The following is a 19,961-nucleotide window of genomic DNA, read 5'->3' as shown; positions in this document are numbered from 1 at the left end:
AAGTGTCTCACAAAGACAACTGAAATTGTGCGTCATTCCAATTTCATCTCAGCCCACAGCAATTTTTTCTAATTTAAACAGTGCTGAACAGATGAAGACAAGGACAAACAGTTTAAAAACAATTATAAAAGAAAAACAAAAAGTTTGATAGCACTTTCATTAAAGCACAGCATCTGCCCTTTGGCAACAATTACATTTAGCACAAGCCACTTACACCCTCTTGTATCTCTTGTGCTCTAAAAGCCCTTGACTGCTCCTCCTACTTATCACCTCTTTTCTAAAAGCTACACACCCAATCTGCCTTCTCTGTATTTTTATTATTTCTTCCTTTTTTCAGTTTCCATTTTTACAGTTTCTCCAATATGCCTTTAAGTTGCTTCAGTGGCCACAGAGAATTAAATATTTTATTATTATTAACCACAAATGTTTAGTATTTTGACACACGTTTAGTATCATTTTCAACTCTCTTTCAATCTATCTTCTATCTTTCAACTCTACAAAAATTACACGTGTAGGTGTTTGGGGACATAGGCTGATTTTGTGCAGTGTTAGTATTACCTTTTTATCTACACTCCACACTACAAACTGTAACCTGAACTATCCTGTATTATGATTTACTCCCAGCTGTTTCTTTAGTATTGTCTTTGTCCAGGTGTCTTCTAAGCCTCTGGCTCCCATTGTCACATTCTGTTTCCCTGAACCTAATCTACTCCCCCACTCCCAACGCTTTCTTTCTTCCCTCACTAGGTTCACTCCCTCCTGGCCTGTGTCTCCTTGTGTGCCTCAGTCTCTCCATCTCTTTGTCCCAAAACATTGCTGTGAGCTGTACAGAGCTTTGGCTGTCTGTCTGTGGCTGCCTTGATGCTCCTGTCTCTGCTGAGCTGTTGGCACGGCCACATCTACAGCAGGAATGTAAGCACCTGGCAAGAGGCATCCCTCTCATTTCTCCTCTGCTACCTGCCAGAAGTAGCCTAGACATATTTCAAAGCCTCTGCCAATCCTTCAAATTCCTCATCCATCTCTTCCTTCCTCCAATCTCCTTTTCCAAACCTCAGGAGATCCTCAAGGCTTCAATCCCTTTCTTTCTGTCTGTCAGTCAGCTCTGCTTTTAAGACACAGTAGCAACATGTTTTACCTTTGGTGGTGCCAGCTGTACATTACTCTCTGGAAAAGCTGCACAAAATTTAGTAGCAGTACCATTTTATTCTTTTTTGGTGATGGCAGCTGCTTGTTACTTTCTGATCTTGGCAGAGAGCTGGAACTCATTTGTACCTGTGCAGTGGATCTTAACCCCAGAAAATTTCAGTGGAGAGCCTCTCTCCAGCCCTGACCTTTACTCACAAAGGGATGGAAAATATCATCAAAGACCGGCATAAATGTACAGTATCAGACCAGACACCAGACCTCAGAATGAAAATAGCCTTTAGTTGCAACTTATCCCATCCTCACCTGCATTTCACCAAATCGATAATAAGACATCTTGTACATGAGACAGTTGAGCAGAGTTGGTGAACCAGCCTTGTCCACCCTGAACTCTCCCTGAGGGGTAAAGTAGTCACTCTCCTGAACAAAGGGAGAAAAAGAGGAAAGTGAGACCTAGAAACAGGTAGAAAAAAAAAATTCAGTGACTGACTGGATGAGGTTGTCAATGGGTAAAAATTAAATTAAAAAACAAACAAAAAAAAACCAGCCTTGACCTTAAAAATCTGAATTTGGCATTTCCATGCAGCAATTTTTTCTGTTCCATAAGTGACTCAAAGACATAAATAACATGTCATGAAGGCAAAAATAAATAGTCAGTCTTCTAAGCTATGAATGTGTGCAAACATCAGTCTGGTCCTTGAACATAAGAAATTTAAGAGTAAGGAGTGTAAGGCTGATTAGCAAACATTGATTTCACTGTTGTGTAGGTGCTTGCTGCACAATTTCTTAGTGAACAGCTGCAGCGACAGGCAGCAGCAGCTTCTGCTGTCTCACACTCACCCTAATGTCCTTGGGATGCTCTCCCTCTGCTATCCTCACCATCCACAGGAACTTGTTTATATCATCACCAGAGTAGCCGATTACACCTCCAAAGATGATCAGCACGTAGTCCACATCCAGTGACCTCATGATTTTGTAGGCTGCACTCTCATTGGACGACATGGCTTTTCCCACCTAAACACAGGAGTGAAAAGTCAGGAGTTATACTTTAATTGGGGTTTCCTGTGTCACAAGGCATGTGCATCAACACAGCAGTAATAAAGACAGGAACTATTAAACACAGATCTATCATGCATTCACTGTAATTACATTTCCTGTAGACAGATGAAGAGACAGCGGGCTTCAGGTAGAAATCAAGAGAGAGCTAGGGGGCTTTAAGTAAAAGACAAAAACATTGCTCTACATTTGGCAGCAGAGAGAAAACAATAAATCAAACCCACAGAATCTGACAGCAATTAACTGAAATACCCCTACAGTGTAAATTCAATGGGAAAAGTTTAAACAAACAAGCTTATCTGGTTTGTTGGAAAGAGTGTTTTCATACAATGTGGCAATTACGTTAAACTCACTGAAGAGCTTGCTAATCATCCAGCGGCTGCTAAAAGAACTCATTTGTTTCTTTGTCTCTACATGCATCCAAGCGAAAAACAGAAGGAGAAGAGAGATAAGACAGACAGGAGAGAAACTGAGGGCTCACCAGTGCTATATGACTGTTGTTCCAAGTGTTATTATCTACTAGTGTGGTCCTGTTGGCCATGCCGGCTATCTGGTAACCGTAATCCCACCACGACATGACACGTGCATGTTCGTCTGTATTCTGTCTCAACCAGTAGTAGGCCTCTCTAAAGTCATCCAGGATGTTACGTGTCCTAACAAGGAAAATGGATTTGATAGGTAACAGCGTTGACAAGCATATGTCTTCGCAGGCTATTAATATTTCAGTTAAGACTCTGAATCAGAAGGGCAACAGCAACAGCTGAAAATAGAGCATTCATGCATAATAAACTGAGGTTTTAAAAACACCTCACACTTTGAACGTTCATGTCCTAAATTTACCTCGAGGAGCAGGAGTAGACATAAAGCCAGGCTGCCAATTAACTGTAGGTATGGTAATCATATTATGTCAGTGTGTGTGCAGATTTTGCACAACTGCATGGGTGTATATGTGTGAGAAGAGCAGACTGGCAGCTATGCTGCTCCCATTAGCACAACTAAACCATTGTCTGACAACTGCCGTGATATCATTAATATATTTATGAGAACTTGTGTCTGCCATTTAGTTTTGGCCTTCAATATTTCCTGCCTGCTGCTGAAAGAGAATAATTATGCCTACAAAGAATGTCAGAGAGAATAATATATCATCTTTTTGTTAATTCAGGGATGGTCGACATTTTCTCTGACCTAGAAATCCAAAGTTAAGCAATCATATTAAAACTTATAGGTTCACTTATCAGTATCACCACAAACTTATCAAATATACATGTGCTCCCTCTGCTAATTTGCATTTAAGGTGCTGCAATCCATCTTTCTGCATTATAAACCATTACTAGGGACTTTGCTCCCCTCCTTGTCATTGTTTCAAATTCTGTAACACATTACAACTAAAATATGTGTGCATGTAAAAATTGTACCCGTCATGGTTATAAGAGGCAAGCACCACACTGGGACTAGAGTAGGCATTGCTGGTGACCCAGGTGCAGTGGACCGCGAACATCATCAGCAGCATCAACATTAACATGGTGACGATGGACTTGATGTTTGGACCCAAACCCTCCTCTGCTTTCTCCTGCTCCGATACATGTTTGCGTACCTTCCCAGCCTGCAGGGGGAGATAAACACTCTTATGATCAACAGTAAAGTCTGAAGCATTACAGAAATATGAATTATTAAGGGATATAAATTATTGAATGAACTAATTGAACAAAGCATCTCAGAACATCCTCAAGCTTTCTCTGCTGTCTGTAGATGTTTTCACTGAGGACTGTGAGATGAATAGTGTGATGGGTTAATATTAATTTAGAGCAACTGCAGAGAATTGTAAAGACATGAAGTAAATACTTAGGTTAGCAGGGGATTTGCACAATATGAACATTCTTCTTTAACCAGCATTTTCAATGATTTGCTCTAACACCCAAACTATGGCTGAACATGAGCAACAACAGATATAGATGAGACAAAAATAACACCGGATGTCTGTCAGAAAGTGAGAAAGAACTGACTGTTGAAACCTTGTTGATGGTATCAGATAAATGTACTGATAAAAGAAATACACAAAAGTACCGTGTAAAATGTTCATTATACAATTTAAATGCCAGTGTCTGCCAAACTGTCTAAAATGCTGACTGTTCATTAGCTAAGAGAAAAACCCTGTTAGACTTGTGACACTAAACTTTTCAGGTAATCCACTGTTGCTGAAAGGTTTATTTGACCTAGTATGTGGGAGAAGTCTCTTAGCTTCTTAAGCCACACCTCCCACTGAACTTTATCCTCAAGAAATTCTGAAAAAAATCACAACCACCAAATTTGGAGATACACAGTTTTCATGGACCAGCTGGCCTCCGTAGCTGTATTTTAATGTTGTTTACATCCAATATTTGTCCAAAACTTAAGACAAGAACAAATATTGAATGGGTTTTTCAGCTGAAAACATTTGCAGAGCCTTTTGTTTAGAAATCTGCTTTGTTTTCATCAGCTAGAAGTCTTCTCAGTTGGCACATCTCTGCTTTAATTTTAAGTCTGTTTAAAATACACAGCCAGCATGAATTAACAGCAAAGCGTCCAAGTATAGCTAAGGTGCATCACTGCACTTTTTCTGCCAGAGCAGAGCTGCTAGAATGTGTACCCAGCACTGTCATCACAAGAAAAATTACAAACTCTGCTGGCTTGGTCAAAAACTAAATGTGTCAAGACTTAATATGTTGCAATAGCATGTTAGCTACACCTTTAAAAGAAAAGGTAGATGGGGGTAGCACATGACACGATGTGATTACAACATGGACTGGAATAGGTAACAACTGAAAACAGCAGCCGGTTTAGAATTCACCAAACCAAAATGATAGCAGTGGCATCAAACAGTTGTAGCTGAATCACAGATGATTCACTGTTTACCCAAACTGGAGGCAAGTGAGAAGAAAAGCTGACAAACAAACTGATAAAGATATTTTGTAGTTAAAATGTAAAGATCATGGCAACATGGAGTGCTACAGAACAATATGTGAACAGCCGATTTCCTTAAGGATACATTATCACATAATTACAATGCAAGTGCAATGATTCTTTCCTGTCTTGACCTTGTCATAAAGGTTCCCAGAATTCCTCTTGTCATCCTCGTCACTGCTGTCTTCAGCAGGGGGTTTCTCTCTCTTTGTGTCATCTCCCATGTAATGCTCAAAGACACTGGAGAAAGCCACTGCTGACAGCATGCACACTACCGGAGTCAGTGTCAGCATCAGACGAACCATCACACCGGCAAAATAGACTGCACTGATGGCGTACAGGGCCACTGGAAGGCAGAAGAAAAAGAAGGTGCCAGGTGAGAAAACAAAGCACACAAAGGTCAGACAAGGAGAAAGACTCTGTGAACATTAAGTAGAGACAGGAAATTAGGCAGGGAGTGTGAGGGAGAGATAAAGACATGAAAAAGAGAAAAATTGAGTTGTTAGAGTAACGCTGCACTATCAGTCCATGTTAGCACTGCACAACTCACACCTTAAATGGAGAGAGTGCTAGCTGCTCTCTGCCCTTGAAAAGTCTTAGCCCAGATCAACAGGTGCATGGCTAATCAATAGCTGTAATTGGCTGATTAACTTCGAGAGAGAAACAGAATGACTGATGAAGGACTGTATTTCTAGCACTCAGAAGTTCTCTGCCCTTGATGCAAGCTGTCTTGCACTGTAAATGTAAAAGTTTTGTTTGAGTGGTTATGTAAAGTTCAGATCCACTCAATGTTTTTCTTCCAGGCTATTTGAAAGCAGAGAGGACACTGCTGGAGACAGAGGAGACACCAAACATGCAGGACTGTGTCCTGGTCCAATGGATTTCCATTCAGATCCAAGGATAAAACTCCTTGTAACTATACTACACTAGACGTGTTTTATTAGGCTTTTGATATACAGTACCATTTGCAAATGTTGCATGTTAATTATTGCTCACTGGTAATAAAGCAGATAAATGATACTAACAACAAAACAATTACTGAAGGACTGTCCTGGTTAAACTGACAAATAATATTTCTGCAGTGAAGCAGGGGTGTACTTCAGGACAATAGATTTGAAAACCAGGAGGAGTTATTTCAGGAACTCCTCGTTCTGGTGGAGAAAGTCACACATTCACTTCAAGGCTTGGATACACAATCACTACAAAAGATGAGCAACTGTGTTAGAAAATATTTGGCTCTATGTATATAAAAAAAAAAAGCAAGGCTTTTATGATATGCAGCTTGAACGCATTAAGTCTGTCTCAGTTTTGAATGGGTTTTGCAGTGGTGGTTGAGGTTTACGGCAATTTTACTTTTGCCAAACTGAATGAAGAAAAGTCTAATGCCGTGTTAGCTGCAGGGAGGTGTACTGCAGTATTTTGAGCTAGATGTTCATGTCAACATGCTAAAGTGTGCACAATGGCAATACTAACATACTAAAGGTATAATGTTCAGCGCCTCCATGTAGGTTTTGTCAGCATAGTGGAAATCAGGTTTCAAAAACATTTTAGGTGTTATTTTAATGAAATGTTTATACCAAACACTCGCTCATCGTTAATGTTCTTGATGCAGAACCAGAGGCCAGCCGGAAAGGTGCACACCAGGATGTGGAGGTCAAAGAAGAAGGAGACCCATGTTGTCGGCTGGTGCTCTGACACCGATGCTATGATGGGGATGTGTATCTTAGCATAGCTGTGGATAGAGTGAGGGAGGGTGAAAGAAAGAACAAAAAGAGGCAGGAGAGAAAAACAGGATGTAATTCATGTTGGGTTGAGCACATTGGGAGTGCTGAGACAAATTATACATTAGAACCTCCTGATTAACTCCAGAATTGGGAGCAAAACAGATAATTTACCCCCCTGGCATGCTCATGGTAAAATATGAACAGATTTAACACCACTGACAAGTGATGATCATTTCTGCTGTTAGTTTCTGATCTTTGTTTTCTCTTTTTATTCATTGTAGGGTTTTACAAAACACCTTCTGCACTATTCTAAATGTTTCTCTCTAAAGTGTATTGTGATTACAGCTGGATAGTGAAAACACGCAGCACAGTAAGGAATTAGTATCAACCTCCAAGGAAAAGAAGAAGGAAAAAAACCAGCCTATACTGCTTCAGTCAGCAGACGGGGGGTAAATTGACTTGGTGTGCTGAAATATCAAACACATTGTAGTGCAATTGGAGAACACGGAATGTCTGGTGCTGTTTGGAAGTAAGACAAGAGTTCAACACGGAGCATGTGCTGTACTGTTTTCCCCCGTGGGACAGTGCAAAGGGGTTTACACTGTAGTTGTCTACACACATGCTCTAAACTGAACAAGCATTTCATTGACAAAGAGTGTGTGAAGGTCAGCAGAGCTTACCCGGTGTCCCAGAGAGAGTAGAAACGACCACTCCACGGAGCAATGTATCCTAGAAAAAGACAATCAATAAAAAATATGAAATGCTTCCTTTCTAAAAAGTTTGGTGCTGAAGTTGGGTAAAAAGTTTTCCACAATGTTAATTGTTCACTTTCATTTCAGGGAGTTTATGTATCTAGTGTGAAAGATAAGCACGATAAAGTTTGTCAGTCTTAGTAAAATATATTAAAGCAACTTTAAAATAGTTTCACTTTGTTACAACAAAATGTAATTACTGAAAGTGGCAAACTCAACCCACTGTACAGCTGAATAAATAAAACGGTAAACAATATCTGACCTACAGGTCTGCAAATGTGTTGCAGAGAACGCCTGAGGATAATAAAAGGGATTTCTACAGTCCAGCCTTACTATTCACTGTTAAACAAAATTGAAATACACTAGATGAATGTGATGTGGCAATTTAAACCTACTTATTTAAAGCCCCAGAAAATAGTTTCTGAGCTGATGTATTTCTCTACAGCAATACATATTTATGATTAAATAAGCCACAAGCAAGATAAAGTTTTTATTTATGAAGGCAACCTGTGAAGTTTTTTACCACTATAAACCCTATGATGTAATGTTCTGGTCCTGAATTCTGCTGCCTAGAAATGCAGTAAGAATGCTGCTAGCAACCAAAAATAAATAAATAAATAAATAATTCAATTGCCAAAGATACTGAACATCTTAATTTGTCTTCAACAATAAACACAATGTTCTGTTTTAACCAGTAATATTGAATGTAACCAAAATCAAAAACACAGCTAATAATCTGCTTCATCAGGACTGTGCGGATATGGTGAGATCAGGTTTGAAAAACACTGCTGGCAAAATTATCAAGCAACGTCCTCATGTCTTCATATTCTGGTTGAAATGACACAAGAAAAAGAGCATAATTGAGAAAACAGGTTTCAGGGCTTTGAAGTATATTCATATATAGCACACTGACTATATTCTGACAACTCTGGCACAAAACCAAGAAAAATCTCAGAAGGGAAAGTGTCAATACTGAAGATGTATACTATTGATTGTGCTTAATTACTGGAATTAACTTGTTTATAGATGTAGCTGAAACCATTTAAGCTGTGAGTTAAACTGCACGGAAAGGGCATTTTATGGCTTCATGCAAATGTCTTTGGTTAAGCTTTGATCTGGAATACATTTCAGCTCTGAAGTGTTGCCTTGGAGCTCTGACAGCCACTGACATGCTCAACATGCAGCACCAACAAATTGCCTCAGCCTCATACTTAAAACATGGGGCTAATACGTTTTCATCAATATATACACATATATATTTGTTGCTCTGTGACTAATTTCTTTAACAACATTTGTTTAACATTTGTTTAACTTATTAACATCAGAAACTAAACAGCACTAACCAAGGTAAGGCATGAAAAAGACGTGAATTCTGTAAAAGTGAGATGAAAACGATACTTTGAGAGTTGTTTGAAAGGATGACACTATATTGACCAATCAATACTTGTGTCTGTGTCCATGATACTGAGGAAAACCATCATTCTACTCTGAAGGGGAAAAAAAAGATGAAGTCTGACAGACCAAAGCAGGATTTTGCAGTTTAGCTGCAAAACTGGCTTTTCACCCAACAGTCAGTGTCTCCCACTGCTTAATTTAAATACCTGAAAGATTACTACATTTACTAGATGTTCAATTGAAGCCAGTACCCTCAAAAGACTGGATTTGTTTTATCCCCGAGTGGGTAGTCAGTTCTAAAGCAGGCAGCCAACCAATCTAAGGATGCCAATAATACTGCAGATGTAACGTACCACCATCTCTTTGCTCTGGGCAAAGGTCCTGGATGTAATGTCCAGAGTGACAGAATGTCAGATTTTGACTTAGGGCAAGTAAAATCTACTACCTTAATCAAGGTAAAAAACAACAGTCACATTCCTTAGTAAGGTTCATCAGACACTGCAGAAAAGGTGTGCACGAGCTCTCAGCTTACACACACACTGTTGCTTGAACTAACACACCATTAGATTAGGGAAGCAAAGCCAGTGTGGTGATGTAAAAAGAAGTTTCAATCTGGCATTTATGGTGGTGTGCTTTAGTACACTAAATTCTTTCACAAAAAACATGGTTAGCACTGTAAATGCAAATTGACCGATCTTTAAATCGGTTAATATGATGAGTCTGCCATCTGAAACCTAAACACTTCAGCAACTCAATAACCAGACCAGTCAAAAGGAGCACATATACAAGTTCACAAAAAGGCACTCAATACAACACAGTTCACCACCACCATTTCAGCTTGTGATGCTGCTGGATTCATATGAGTTTAGATTTATTTATCACTGGCCTTTCAGGATTAATTTTCTGACAAACCAAGCACTGATTAGCAGCCCACTGGGAAGGCCTTGAGGTTACATTATCAGGGAATAGTATATGAACACACTAACTTGTGGCACAAAAAACGAAAACATCTAAAATGGCTGAAATCCCAGATTTGGATCACAATCAAAATCTAGTCAACTGATCCTTGAACAAAAGGCAATTCTTCTACCAAACCCCAGCCAAATTCAAGCTAATTTCATACATATTGTGCTAACAGACAGACAAACAGATGGAGGTGAAAACACAATCTTCTTTTAAGATCATCAGAGTACAACAGTCTATTAAATATGGGAGCGATCTTGACAGAGATGCTCAACACTGCACCATCATAAAACCCAGGAGGACAAGACGTAGGTTTAAGAGTTTTTCACTGGTGGAAGCTTCATTTAAACATTTGTATGTGATTATTAGAAGATGAGCCAATCATCTTCACCAGCTTTACCACACAACAGTGCATCACAAATTTAACATTACATTTCCTACTTACATGTGGTGATAATTAGGCCTAAAACTAATGAAATATTAAAGATGAATTGTTATTTGATAATGTTGTAAATGAATTTTGTTTATAAAATATTAGGAAATGGCACAAAATAGAAAATTTCCAAAGCCCAAGGGATAAGCCAAATATTTTTGATATTTCAGATTAAAACTGGAAGACATGTTATTTACAATGAAACAAAACAAAGGAAAATAGAACATTTTTTAATCAAAAATACTGCAAGCACAGAATGATAGGTATTTTGAAATAACAGACAGAAATATATTACTAATATATTAGCTATTTACAATGACAAAAATAATATACTGATGGTATGCTTTACAATTATATGGAAAGTAACATAAACATCCTGAGTGTGAGCAAAGATACAAACCTGTGTATGTGAGATAGATCACTGTGAGGAAGACCACGCCAGCTGCAAGAGAGACTCCAAGGAAGAAAAGTGTCTGGAACTCCTGTCTGGTCAGCCTGTCCTTCAGGTATTGCAGAAAGGCATAGGCTTGAAGAAGTGCAAACACACCTAAAAAAAAAAAACAAAAACACAGACAGGAGCAAAAGAATGAGCCAACATACAAAGAAAAACTCTGTGAATATGTTAGGGGTCCTTGATTCATGATGCATTCTGTAGGGTATGAAGCGGGTTTATGTGGCTAAAAAAGCATCAGTTTAACAAAATTTGACAAAATGATTTGCAATAGCCCCTATGGCTGTTCATGTAAATGTGAAAATACTACAGGACAATATGTCCCAATCCATGAGAGATTTGTGTAAGTAAGCAACTCCCTTTTCCCTTTCCCAGGTCACACTTTTTCCCACCATTCCTTTGCTCTGTCACATTCTCAGAGCAGTTTTTTCTAGTGTCTTTGTTTGTCTGGTGAATTTGATATAAAAAACTCAAAAAGAGTCCTGGTTTCCCTCAATTTCATCACCTTTCATCCTTTGACAAACCTTGTGTGAAATCACCCTACTCCTCTTGCTGGTCTACCACCACAGGTCTCAACTATTTCCAAGGTTAAGCCCTGCTTGTCTCCTGGAGAGCTGCCATGGTGCTAACACGCCTGTCACTCTGTGCCATCCTGCTTCCCTACTTCAGGGACTGACATATCAAAAGTACAGACAGGTCTGTGGCTCTGTCACTCTTCCTGTCTCCCACTGTGCTCCCTGAGTGCTACCGCCAGATGTTCTGAACAGCTGCTACCCTGGCATCATAAAAACACACTTGTTCTTTGAGACATCGAGTGGAAAGTCATAAATGCAGAGAGAGGGATGATTTTTGGTGTTGCATTCTTCATAGTTACTCAGATGCTGTTTGTAAAAAGGAAACTGGAGGCTTCAATTTACGCCTGCTGCAGTGTTAAAAGAACTTGATAGAGGTGCTGCTCAGCTTCCTGAAACTACCAGTCCTCTCCCAATCTCGATGTAAAGGAACACAAGAATAGCACACGTACATACATACGCCCCGCCCCGTCACCCCATGTGCTGTCAGGCAACAGATGGACCAACTCGAGTTGTGAAACTGAAGTGTTAATACACTACCTGCAAGCTAAAATGAAGCATACTTAAAATCTATTGTGTAGCTGCTTACTTATTTCTGTTTTGTACATTTATTTTAGAAGCTCTGTGTTTTTCTACAGACAAAGCATGACAAACACTTACAGCACAAGGGGATTCAATTCCCACTGTAGCCATGTGTGCATTCACAGTTTGGTGCTTTGGGTAATAAGCAAGTGGCTTATGTAAAGTCACCTTGTGTTGCTATAACATAAGTTTGTCTGCAGGATCATGTTGGAAGTTGACATAAAATCACAAATACATTCTTTGGATTGTATTAATGTATTCATGTACCAAACCTAGACAGTCTCTGAGTCAAAACTGGGTGAAGAGATAAAGCATTACTAGCTTTATCATTGGGAATGCATGACTTCACAATAAGCAGGTAAAGACGGTGGGACTTACCGGCAGCAGCCATGTGCTCACTGGTCCTGATTGGCTGGAACCCTACAAAAGGGATCTGCATCGACAGTATGAGCCCCACAATGTAGAAAGTGCTGTAAGCTGTGAAGAGAATGGATTGAATAAGGGGCTAGGCTAGAGAAGAAACAAAACAATCAAAATAAACTACTGCACTGATAAAAACCTTCAATTCTACTCTACTAGTCCAGTTTGGGTCTAAGGGAAAGCTAGCCTCAGTAGAGGTATCTAAAGTCTATTGATTTTCACTGTTGCACCTCGGAGGGAATAAATACAAATACCTAATCTAATGTCATTTACAGAGAAAATGGGAGTTGGCTTGGCAGGGAGGCTTGGAGTGAGACGACAGTGCTGAGAAAAGTGCGACTCCCACCTTTGTAGCTGGGGGGAACTGATTCACAGACGCAAAAGCTTAATTAAGATTTCATACTCTTCCTAAAGAGTTCGTCTCATTTTGAAGTAGTTGTGACTGCCCTCAGCAATCTCTCTCACACATCTGCTATTGACTTAAGACAGTGAGATGAATTGTGAGGGAACATAGACTGTGGGGCATTTTATTAAAGCAGGATTTTCTTTTTTTTTTTCCCTTTTTGTATGCCATTTCACTGTGACAGAGACACCTGACTCTGACAGCAGGAACAAAGGAAACTGTGGAAGATCTGATGTCTTTTCTGTCTATAGAGTATCCCTACAAATATATGTGGTGATTTCTTATTTCTTTTTACAAATAGTTCATGTGGTTACTGGATGACACTGCATGTATTCTTGAGGAAAAGTGAAGGTGGTAAGAAATAGTGCACTTTGTCTTACAGCCCTACATTGTCAAGTAGAATCTCATTGTTAAAGAACTGTTTGGAGAGAGAGCAGAGACAGGTCAAAGCCTTCTCAAAGTGATGGGGCCATAAGTTGTTTTCAAAGCTCTCAAAGACTATGCTTTGCAGTTAAAGTGAGTACAACTTATAATCATGTGTAAATGACACTTGACATGGTATCATTTAACTTGACCACAACAGGAGTGCCTGCTGCGAGCTCATGGCTAAGCTGACAACAGACGTGTGGCTGGTCTGAAGGATTGAGCTCATGTTCTGCCAGCCAACAAATAATGTGCTGGATTGTCTGTTTGCTTTGTGAAACTGGGATTTTCTGTGGAATAACTAGCCTATCTTGTTCACCAGTGCTCCACCTTTGGTAGATAAGGGCTCAGGTAGCAGGTGGTTGCAATAACTATCGAGTGGTGTGTGGGTGTGTGGTGAGAGATGAGTACAGACAAGTTTAGGCATTTGAGCTTTTTCAGGGTCAAATGCTTCGCAGCGATGTTTGGAAATGCATTGGAGGGTTGCAGCAGTTGGTTTATTGCATATATTTTTTTATTCTAAGGACAGGATGTGAAAACACTTTCATTTTTAGTTGTGTTTGGGAGAGTTGTAAAAAACAAAATTGTGTGGTTTAATTGCTGTGCTTGTGTGTGTGTGCCTTACCGATGTAAACTCGTCGGCTGTAGCGCTGCATCAGCAGCAACACAAACACATGCAGAGGAATCAAGTTGATGATGAATACGTAACCTCCCCATGCTGACACCTAGAACACACAAAGACACAAACATGTCAGTGAATATCCTGTGGACATTACTTGTTCTCTAAAACACCTTGTCTTATTTGTCAAGAATTAAAAAAGTCCCATATGATCAATAAAGGTTTAATGTGTTCTTCTGTTTTAAATGAGGGAAGCCTGCCAGGTGGAGCCTTTCCAGTTAAAATGCTACAAATTAGCTTTGCAGGAAGGATGTCAGCAGCACGGTGGCTGAGTGGTTGATCTGTCCAGGGTGTACCCCTGCCTTCCACCCGAAAGAGAGCCGGGATAGGCTCCAGCAGATCCCTGTGACCCTGGTTAAGGAATAAGCGGGTATAGAAAATGGATAGATAAATGGAAAGATGTCAATTTGCCTCAAAATAGGGAGCTAATTGAAACTAAGTCCAGGATATTTTTATACAGTCACCATCCAACAAAAAACATGTATCACCAATTTTATTTTTCAGATAAACTGAAAGATTAAGTTTTACTTCACGAGTTGTGAGATTAAAAATATTTCGAAAAACAGGACTGTTTTTCAAACAATCACACAAAAATCACTGACAAGTCAATTGCCTGCACTTGAGGCAGGTAAAAGCTAAATGGAAAAGGGGAAAGCATCAAAATGAAAGTCAGGTGCCTAGAGAATGAGTGAAACTTTGCTTACAAAGAGAGAGCGAGAGACAGATGAAAGGAAATGGAGAGTTGTAAAGTGGTAGAATGTGAAACTAAGAAAGAGCGCAAACAGGGAAAGTGAATTAAACAGGAAAAAACATAGCCTATATGCAAATTGTTTGATCCTGTATTCAACAGCTTGTCAATAAGGGCTCCATTGCAACTGCTTTGTACACTTATGCAATCACAGGAAAAATGAAAACATAAAGGCAATCCGTCATATAAAGGCAGAGAGCTAAAGAAAAGCAAAGATCCTTGTTGATTGTTAGGTGTAATTATCTTCTGGCAGTAGTTCACATTTATTCTCTCAGATAGTGACAGCCAATTAGTAACGTGAACCATAACTTGAATGAATATCAGAGATGACTTCAACTTAAGACTCATTTTCATTGTTGAGACAGAAATGGCTGATCAAGTCTCTGTTGCAGACTGGCTGGGAATTAAATTAAAACATAATACTTGAAACCCTGACAAAAGCTACCAGCTGCACAACCTGACAAAAACACAACATGTCAGCTGTGTTTTTATGTCTTATATCTATTATTCAGTCAGAAAAATTAGGAAGTATAGAGGAGTGCTTGAAAAACTGCATTCCAAATTCCAACTACATAACCCATCAAACATACTGCCCGTAAGAGTAGGTCAAATCAGACCCTTTACACTGCTCTCTCCTCAATTTGACAATGAGGAGACAGCAGTGTAATTCAATGCGGCATATATTCGTTTTCACTTAGTTGCAATTGGCTGTGATTTGGAATGGAGGTTTGTGCAACCATAGCATGTCTTAATTTACAAAAAAAAAAAACATGCCAACCACGCCAGTTCTCAGACAAACTTAATCAAAATATCTCTTGAAAATATTGATCCTTCTGAGTCGGACTCCCTGACAGAGGTGCATTATTGACTCAGGAAGTCAAAGTTTCACAACATTATTTTAAAGCTTGCTTTTCCCTTTCCGTACTTAACAGAGCAAAAGGGTCTGAGGCTCAATGCTGAGGTCAGTGGGATGGAAAGTACTGATTAAAAATTTTGCATACATCAAAGTATGCAAAATGGCCAGTGTTTCTAAGAAACAGTGCAATTTACACACTAAATACATATTTATCGACTGTTGTGTTACAGTTGCAAACATCCAGAGTTTGCCATAACCTGGTAACGGTTTAATATTTCAGTCTGGGACAAACTGGTGGAGCATCCAACTGATGGACATTACCATCTTTAGAAGAATTGCAAAAATACATTTTCAGTAGTACTTTGAATTTATACATTGGTCTGAATGGCTCTCACATGTCACAGATTGGGAAAAATAGTAATGTTCAATATGACATGAAGGTGCATCAGCATCTGTTATTCAGCAAACTCTTATATGCCCCTTGTGGATTTTCTTCTTTTGGTCTTTAGAATAAATGGTCATGTCAGCAGAGTGAGCAATTATCCGGGAAAAAAAAGAATGGGAAAAATTGGCCATCTGGTCACATTAGAGGACCCATGCAAAGATGAATGCCCATGACAAAAAGAAACGCTCTGTGTGTGTGTGTGTGTGTGTGTGTGTGTGTGTGTGTGTGTGTGTGTGTGTGTGTGTGTGTGTGTGTGTGTGTGTCAGTGTAAACACATAAGAAGCTCTGAAATTATGATTCTAACTGCCCACCCTCTGCCCAAGCCACAAGCCATCCCTGAGGACAGGGATCTGAAAATGTTGGAAGCAAAATATTATTATCACTCTCAGCATTTCATACTAGGTTTATCTGATGGCCATGGGATCACTCTGAGGATAGAGGAACAAAGCCTGCAACCAGGAGAAAGGGCTTATTTGTATATGGATACATTTGCATGTGGGCATTCCCAGTATGTCTATATGCTCTTGTTGGGTGATGTTTATTTGCAAAAATAAACATGTACAGTATGTGGAATGTAAATGCATCACCACTAATACCAGCATTGACTTTCATTAAGGCTTTAAGATGACAAAAAACAAAACTTAGTGATCAAAGTCGTGGGTGGATGTAAATTCCTGCACCAAATTTCATGGCAATCCACTGATGCGATAATGAAACACATTACTAAAAACTCCAAATGCCAACCTCATGACAGCACTAGAAGAAAAGACTTCCAAAGTCAGTGAGACACATTATTAGAGAACCATGACTGACTATAACTTTTTTGCACCAAAAAATCCATTTAGCAAATGTTGACATATTTAACAGGAAAAGTGAAAAATGGACACAGTTTTCACAAGCTTACAGTACGTCAGGGGACTTTTAGGATTAATCCTGTGGGAACGCTGAATGACATTACCAAATTTCATGGCAATCCAACCAACTGCTGTTGAGATATTTTAGTCTGGACAAAACAACCCACCAACCCACTGACTGCCATAGGTATTTATAAGGTCATGACACTAGCACAGCTTTAAATAAAAAAAAAAAAAAAGTACCACTTTAATACAATCACCTGAGGAGTCTTGTGTACTGTGCAATTAATCAACACACAACTAAACAAAGATACCTTTGACACAATGAGGGCTTTAAAGAGAAGAGTAAGCCAAAGCTCTTGTAATGAACAATGTGCAGTTTATCCATGGATCAACTTTTGCTCCATCTTGTTTTCCCCCCTCTCACTTCTCCCTCACTCACTCTTCCCTCACCCCTGGAGGGATAAAAGGATGATGTTGCGCAGTGCTGCTGTGGCTCCTGTCCATTAGTGGGTTCTACCGCTATGATGTCTGATCTCTTCTTAATCCTGTCCTTCTCTGTCCTCTTTCCTCTGATTATGCCGATATCCAGGCAGGGGCTCTCTCCTTCGCTGTCTCCATATCTGCCTTACGAGTGCCACATTCGATTAAGCCCCAGTGGTAAACACAGCTGTGATTATACCGACACTGTAAGGTGCCGGGGTGGTAAAACGCTTGGTGGGTCAACGAGTATATGCTGCACTTAGTGTGCAGTATGAAAATGACACATTGGGGGCTGGTGGTATTAAAGACTTAGAAGCCTAGTTTCTTTTTGCCCAATGCAAGAGGACTCATCTGCAACATAATAGTGTTGCAGATACAGTGAAACATTATATTACTGAGGAGAGGGAGATGGTGTGAGGAAGAGAAAGTAGTATTAAGGAGAAAGAGGCATGGATAACCTTTGTTCCCATTGTGGAAATTACACATCCAATTAAATTCTTGTTTTATCACTCTGCATTTTTATCTCCAGCCTCTCTGTCCTCCTCCTCTTCTGTCCACACCTCTCGATACCTTTGTTTCTGCCTATCTTCACTCTCTGTTTTGTCCCCTATTCTAATTATCTTTCCATCACTCCTCTTTCCTGTTGTTGTCTCTCCAATCCTCTCTACACCCTAAGATGCTATGGCTCAGTGTGATCGATAAAGCTGGATTTCAGTAATCTGTTTCATTTGACATGTGTCTCACTGCCGGCCATAAAGATTTAGCCTGGAATAAGCACGACATTGGACATTTTCATAAGCATGCATGCTCCCTCACACACAAATGCAAACAATCTGTCACTGAGGCAGTCTGCCTGGTTTGTCTTTTTATCTCATCTCTCTCACCAACCCCCTGATGGGGTTGTGCCTGAATTCATAAATAATGCACAAAACACTGGCCAAACTGCTCATTCAATTTTTCTGTGCATTGGCATGTCATTGCTAGGTACAGCCACGACACTTGACAGTCTAGTATCATCTCAGAACTACTTATGAAGTGGAACAAAATTCACAAACACATAATATGGGATTTGTTCTTAAAGACTAAGGCTTTAGGAGGAGTTTTGGCAACACCCAACTGTTTAAATGTTGTGTTTAAATATGGTAGACCATAGCCAGAGCCAGCACTACAAAACTTTAGCTAAAGCTATAATATTTGAAAACGATTTCACCGTAGGGAGGAATTCTGGCTAATATTTCCTGCAGCATGGCAAAATAATGCTGCACTTTTGATGCCACTTATAATGATGTACCTTAAAATCACTGTACTCAACTTGAGCAAAGACAAACAAATGTCCACTGTGCATGTCAAAACACAGCATATTTATATTTTACTTTATTTTACATGATTACCAAAAAATACAAGTAAACATCCAATTAAAAAGACCCTTGTTACTTAGGAATGGTTGTTTATATTGCCATCCATGATATCAAATAACAGTGCAAGAATGACAACAAGAATTTGTCAAGAACTGCAGTCAATGACAGAACTAGAACCACAACTGATAAAAATCCAAATTACACTGGGGCTGAACACAGTCATTATTTTCTAGACTAATTATATAGTCTACCAAGACATGGTGAAGACAGGGAGAATCACATTACACTTCAGAACCAAGGTAGTTTCTTCATATGTTTTGTTTGAACAGTCCTGAAGATATTCAGTTTACAATAAATAATAAATGAATGATGCCAAAATTCCTCCAAATGATAAATGGCAAAAATGCCTTCAACAATTAGTAATTTATTAAATTACTTTTTTGTCATCCAACTAATGATTGCTTGTGTTATTAAACCAAGTCATACTGAGTAGATCTTAATGAATGATTAAAATAATAGAAGCACAGAGGACATTAACGCTGTACAAACAATGTAGGACCCAACACAAAATAATGAGTAGAAAGTTCAAGAATTTAAATATTAAATCAAATTACATAAGTCAATATGAAGAGAACAAAATATTCTTAAAGTCTTTAAATGTAGTTGCAAGATGACAGAGAGGAATTAATATTACAACTCCCATTTAGCTAAAAAAAAAAAAAAAAAAAAAAGAAAGTTAAATCAGTCTAAATCAGCCTTTGGGTAATATGTAATGTGTGTTGTGTGTTCAGGTTTGTGCATTAACTATTCTTACCATGTAGAAATAGGACAGACAGCAGCCAATGGTCCAGAATACTGAGCCTGTCTTCACAGATTTCACCTAAAGAAAGAGAAGAGAAAGTAGATAATGATTTAAAAGTCACAGCAGTACCCTGGCCACATGTGGTTCAATAACAAATAAGACATGACCAGGGACACTAGAAACATAAGCACCTCAGTCTACACATTTTCTGTGATAATGACGTTGTGTTCTTTTTCAGTTACAGTTGCAAAATCTAAAAGAAAATGCAGACGGTCTTCTCCGCTAGAAGTTCTTTCTATGGCATTTATGATTCCCTGCTGGTGAAACATTTTTGTGCCATTAAAAAGCTTTGTTTAAACTATGTTTCAACAGATTTGAGTACATTAAGACATATTTTGAAACTTTAATGTAAAACAAAAATGTGTAAAACTTGTGTATACAAAAGGCAAATCCACATTTTGTGCTTCTTTGAAAGTAGT

At 39.0% G+C, this 19,961-nt stretch overlaps 1 protein-coding gene across 1 annotated transcript in view; it reads right to left on the bottom strand.

Annotated features, from left to right (window-relative positions):
* LOC113126205 (dolichyl-diphosphooligosaccharide--protein glycosyltransferase subunit STT3B) overlaps positions 1-19,961 on the bottom strand; it is a 61,268-nt gene that overhangs the window by 4,317 nt on the left and 36,990 nt on the right. The window contains exons 4-14 of the mRNA XM_026300121.1: positions 19,495-19,560; positions 13,883-13,982; positions 12,390-12,488; positions 10,807-10,953; positions 7,544-7,592; positions 6,717-6,871; positions 5,274-5,485; positions 3,615-3,802; positions 2,681-2,852; positions 1,984-2,157; positions 1,450-1,563 (exon numbers count right to left, since the gene is read on the bottom strand). Coding sequence (XP_026155906.1) covers positions 1,450-1,563; positions 1,984-2,157; positions 2,681-2,852; positions 3,615-3,802; positions 5,274-5,485; positions 6,717-6,871; positions 7,544-7,592; positions 10,807-10,953; positions 12,390-12,488; positions 13,883-13,982; positions 19,495-19,560 — 1,476 coding nt within the window. The remainder of the gene's footprint in view (positions 1-1,449; positions 1,564-1,983; positions 2,158-2,680; positions 2,853-3,614; positions 3,803-5,273; positions 5,486-6,716; positions 6,872-7,543; positions 7,593-10,806; positions 10,954-12,389; positions 12,489-13,882; positions 13,983-19,494; positions 19,561-19,961) is intronic.

This window comes from Mastacembelus armatus, chromosome 11 (assembly GCF_900324485.2).
Source record: "Mastacembelus armatus chromosome 11, fMasArm1.2, whole genome shotgun sequence".
In the NCBI taxonomy this organism is placed as follows: Eukaryota; Metazoa; Chordata; class Actinopteri; order Synbranchiformes; family Mastacembelidae; genus Mastacembelus; species Mastacembelus armatus.
Note: the sequence above shows the minus strand (reverse complement) of the source record. Positions and strands in the feature narration are given on the sequence as shown.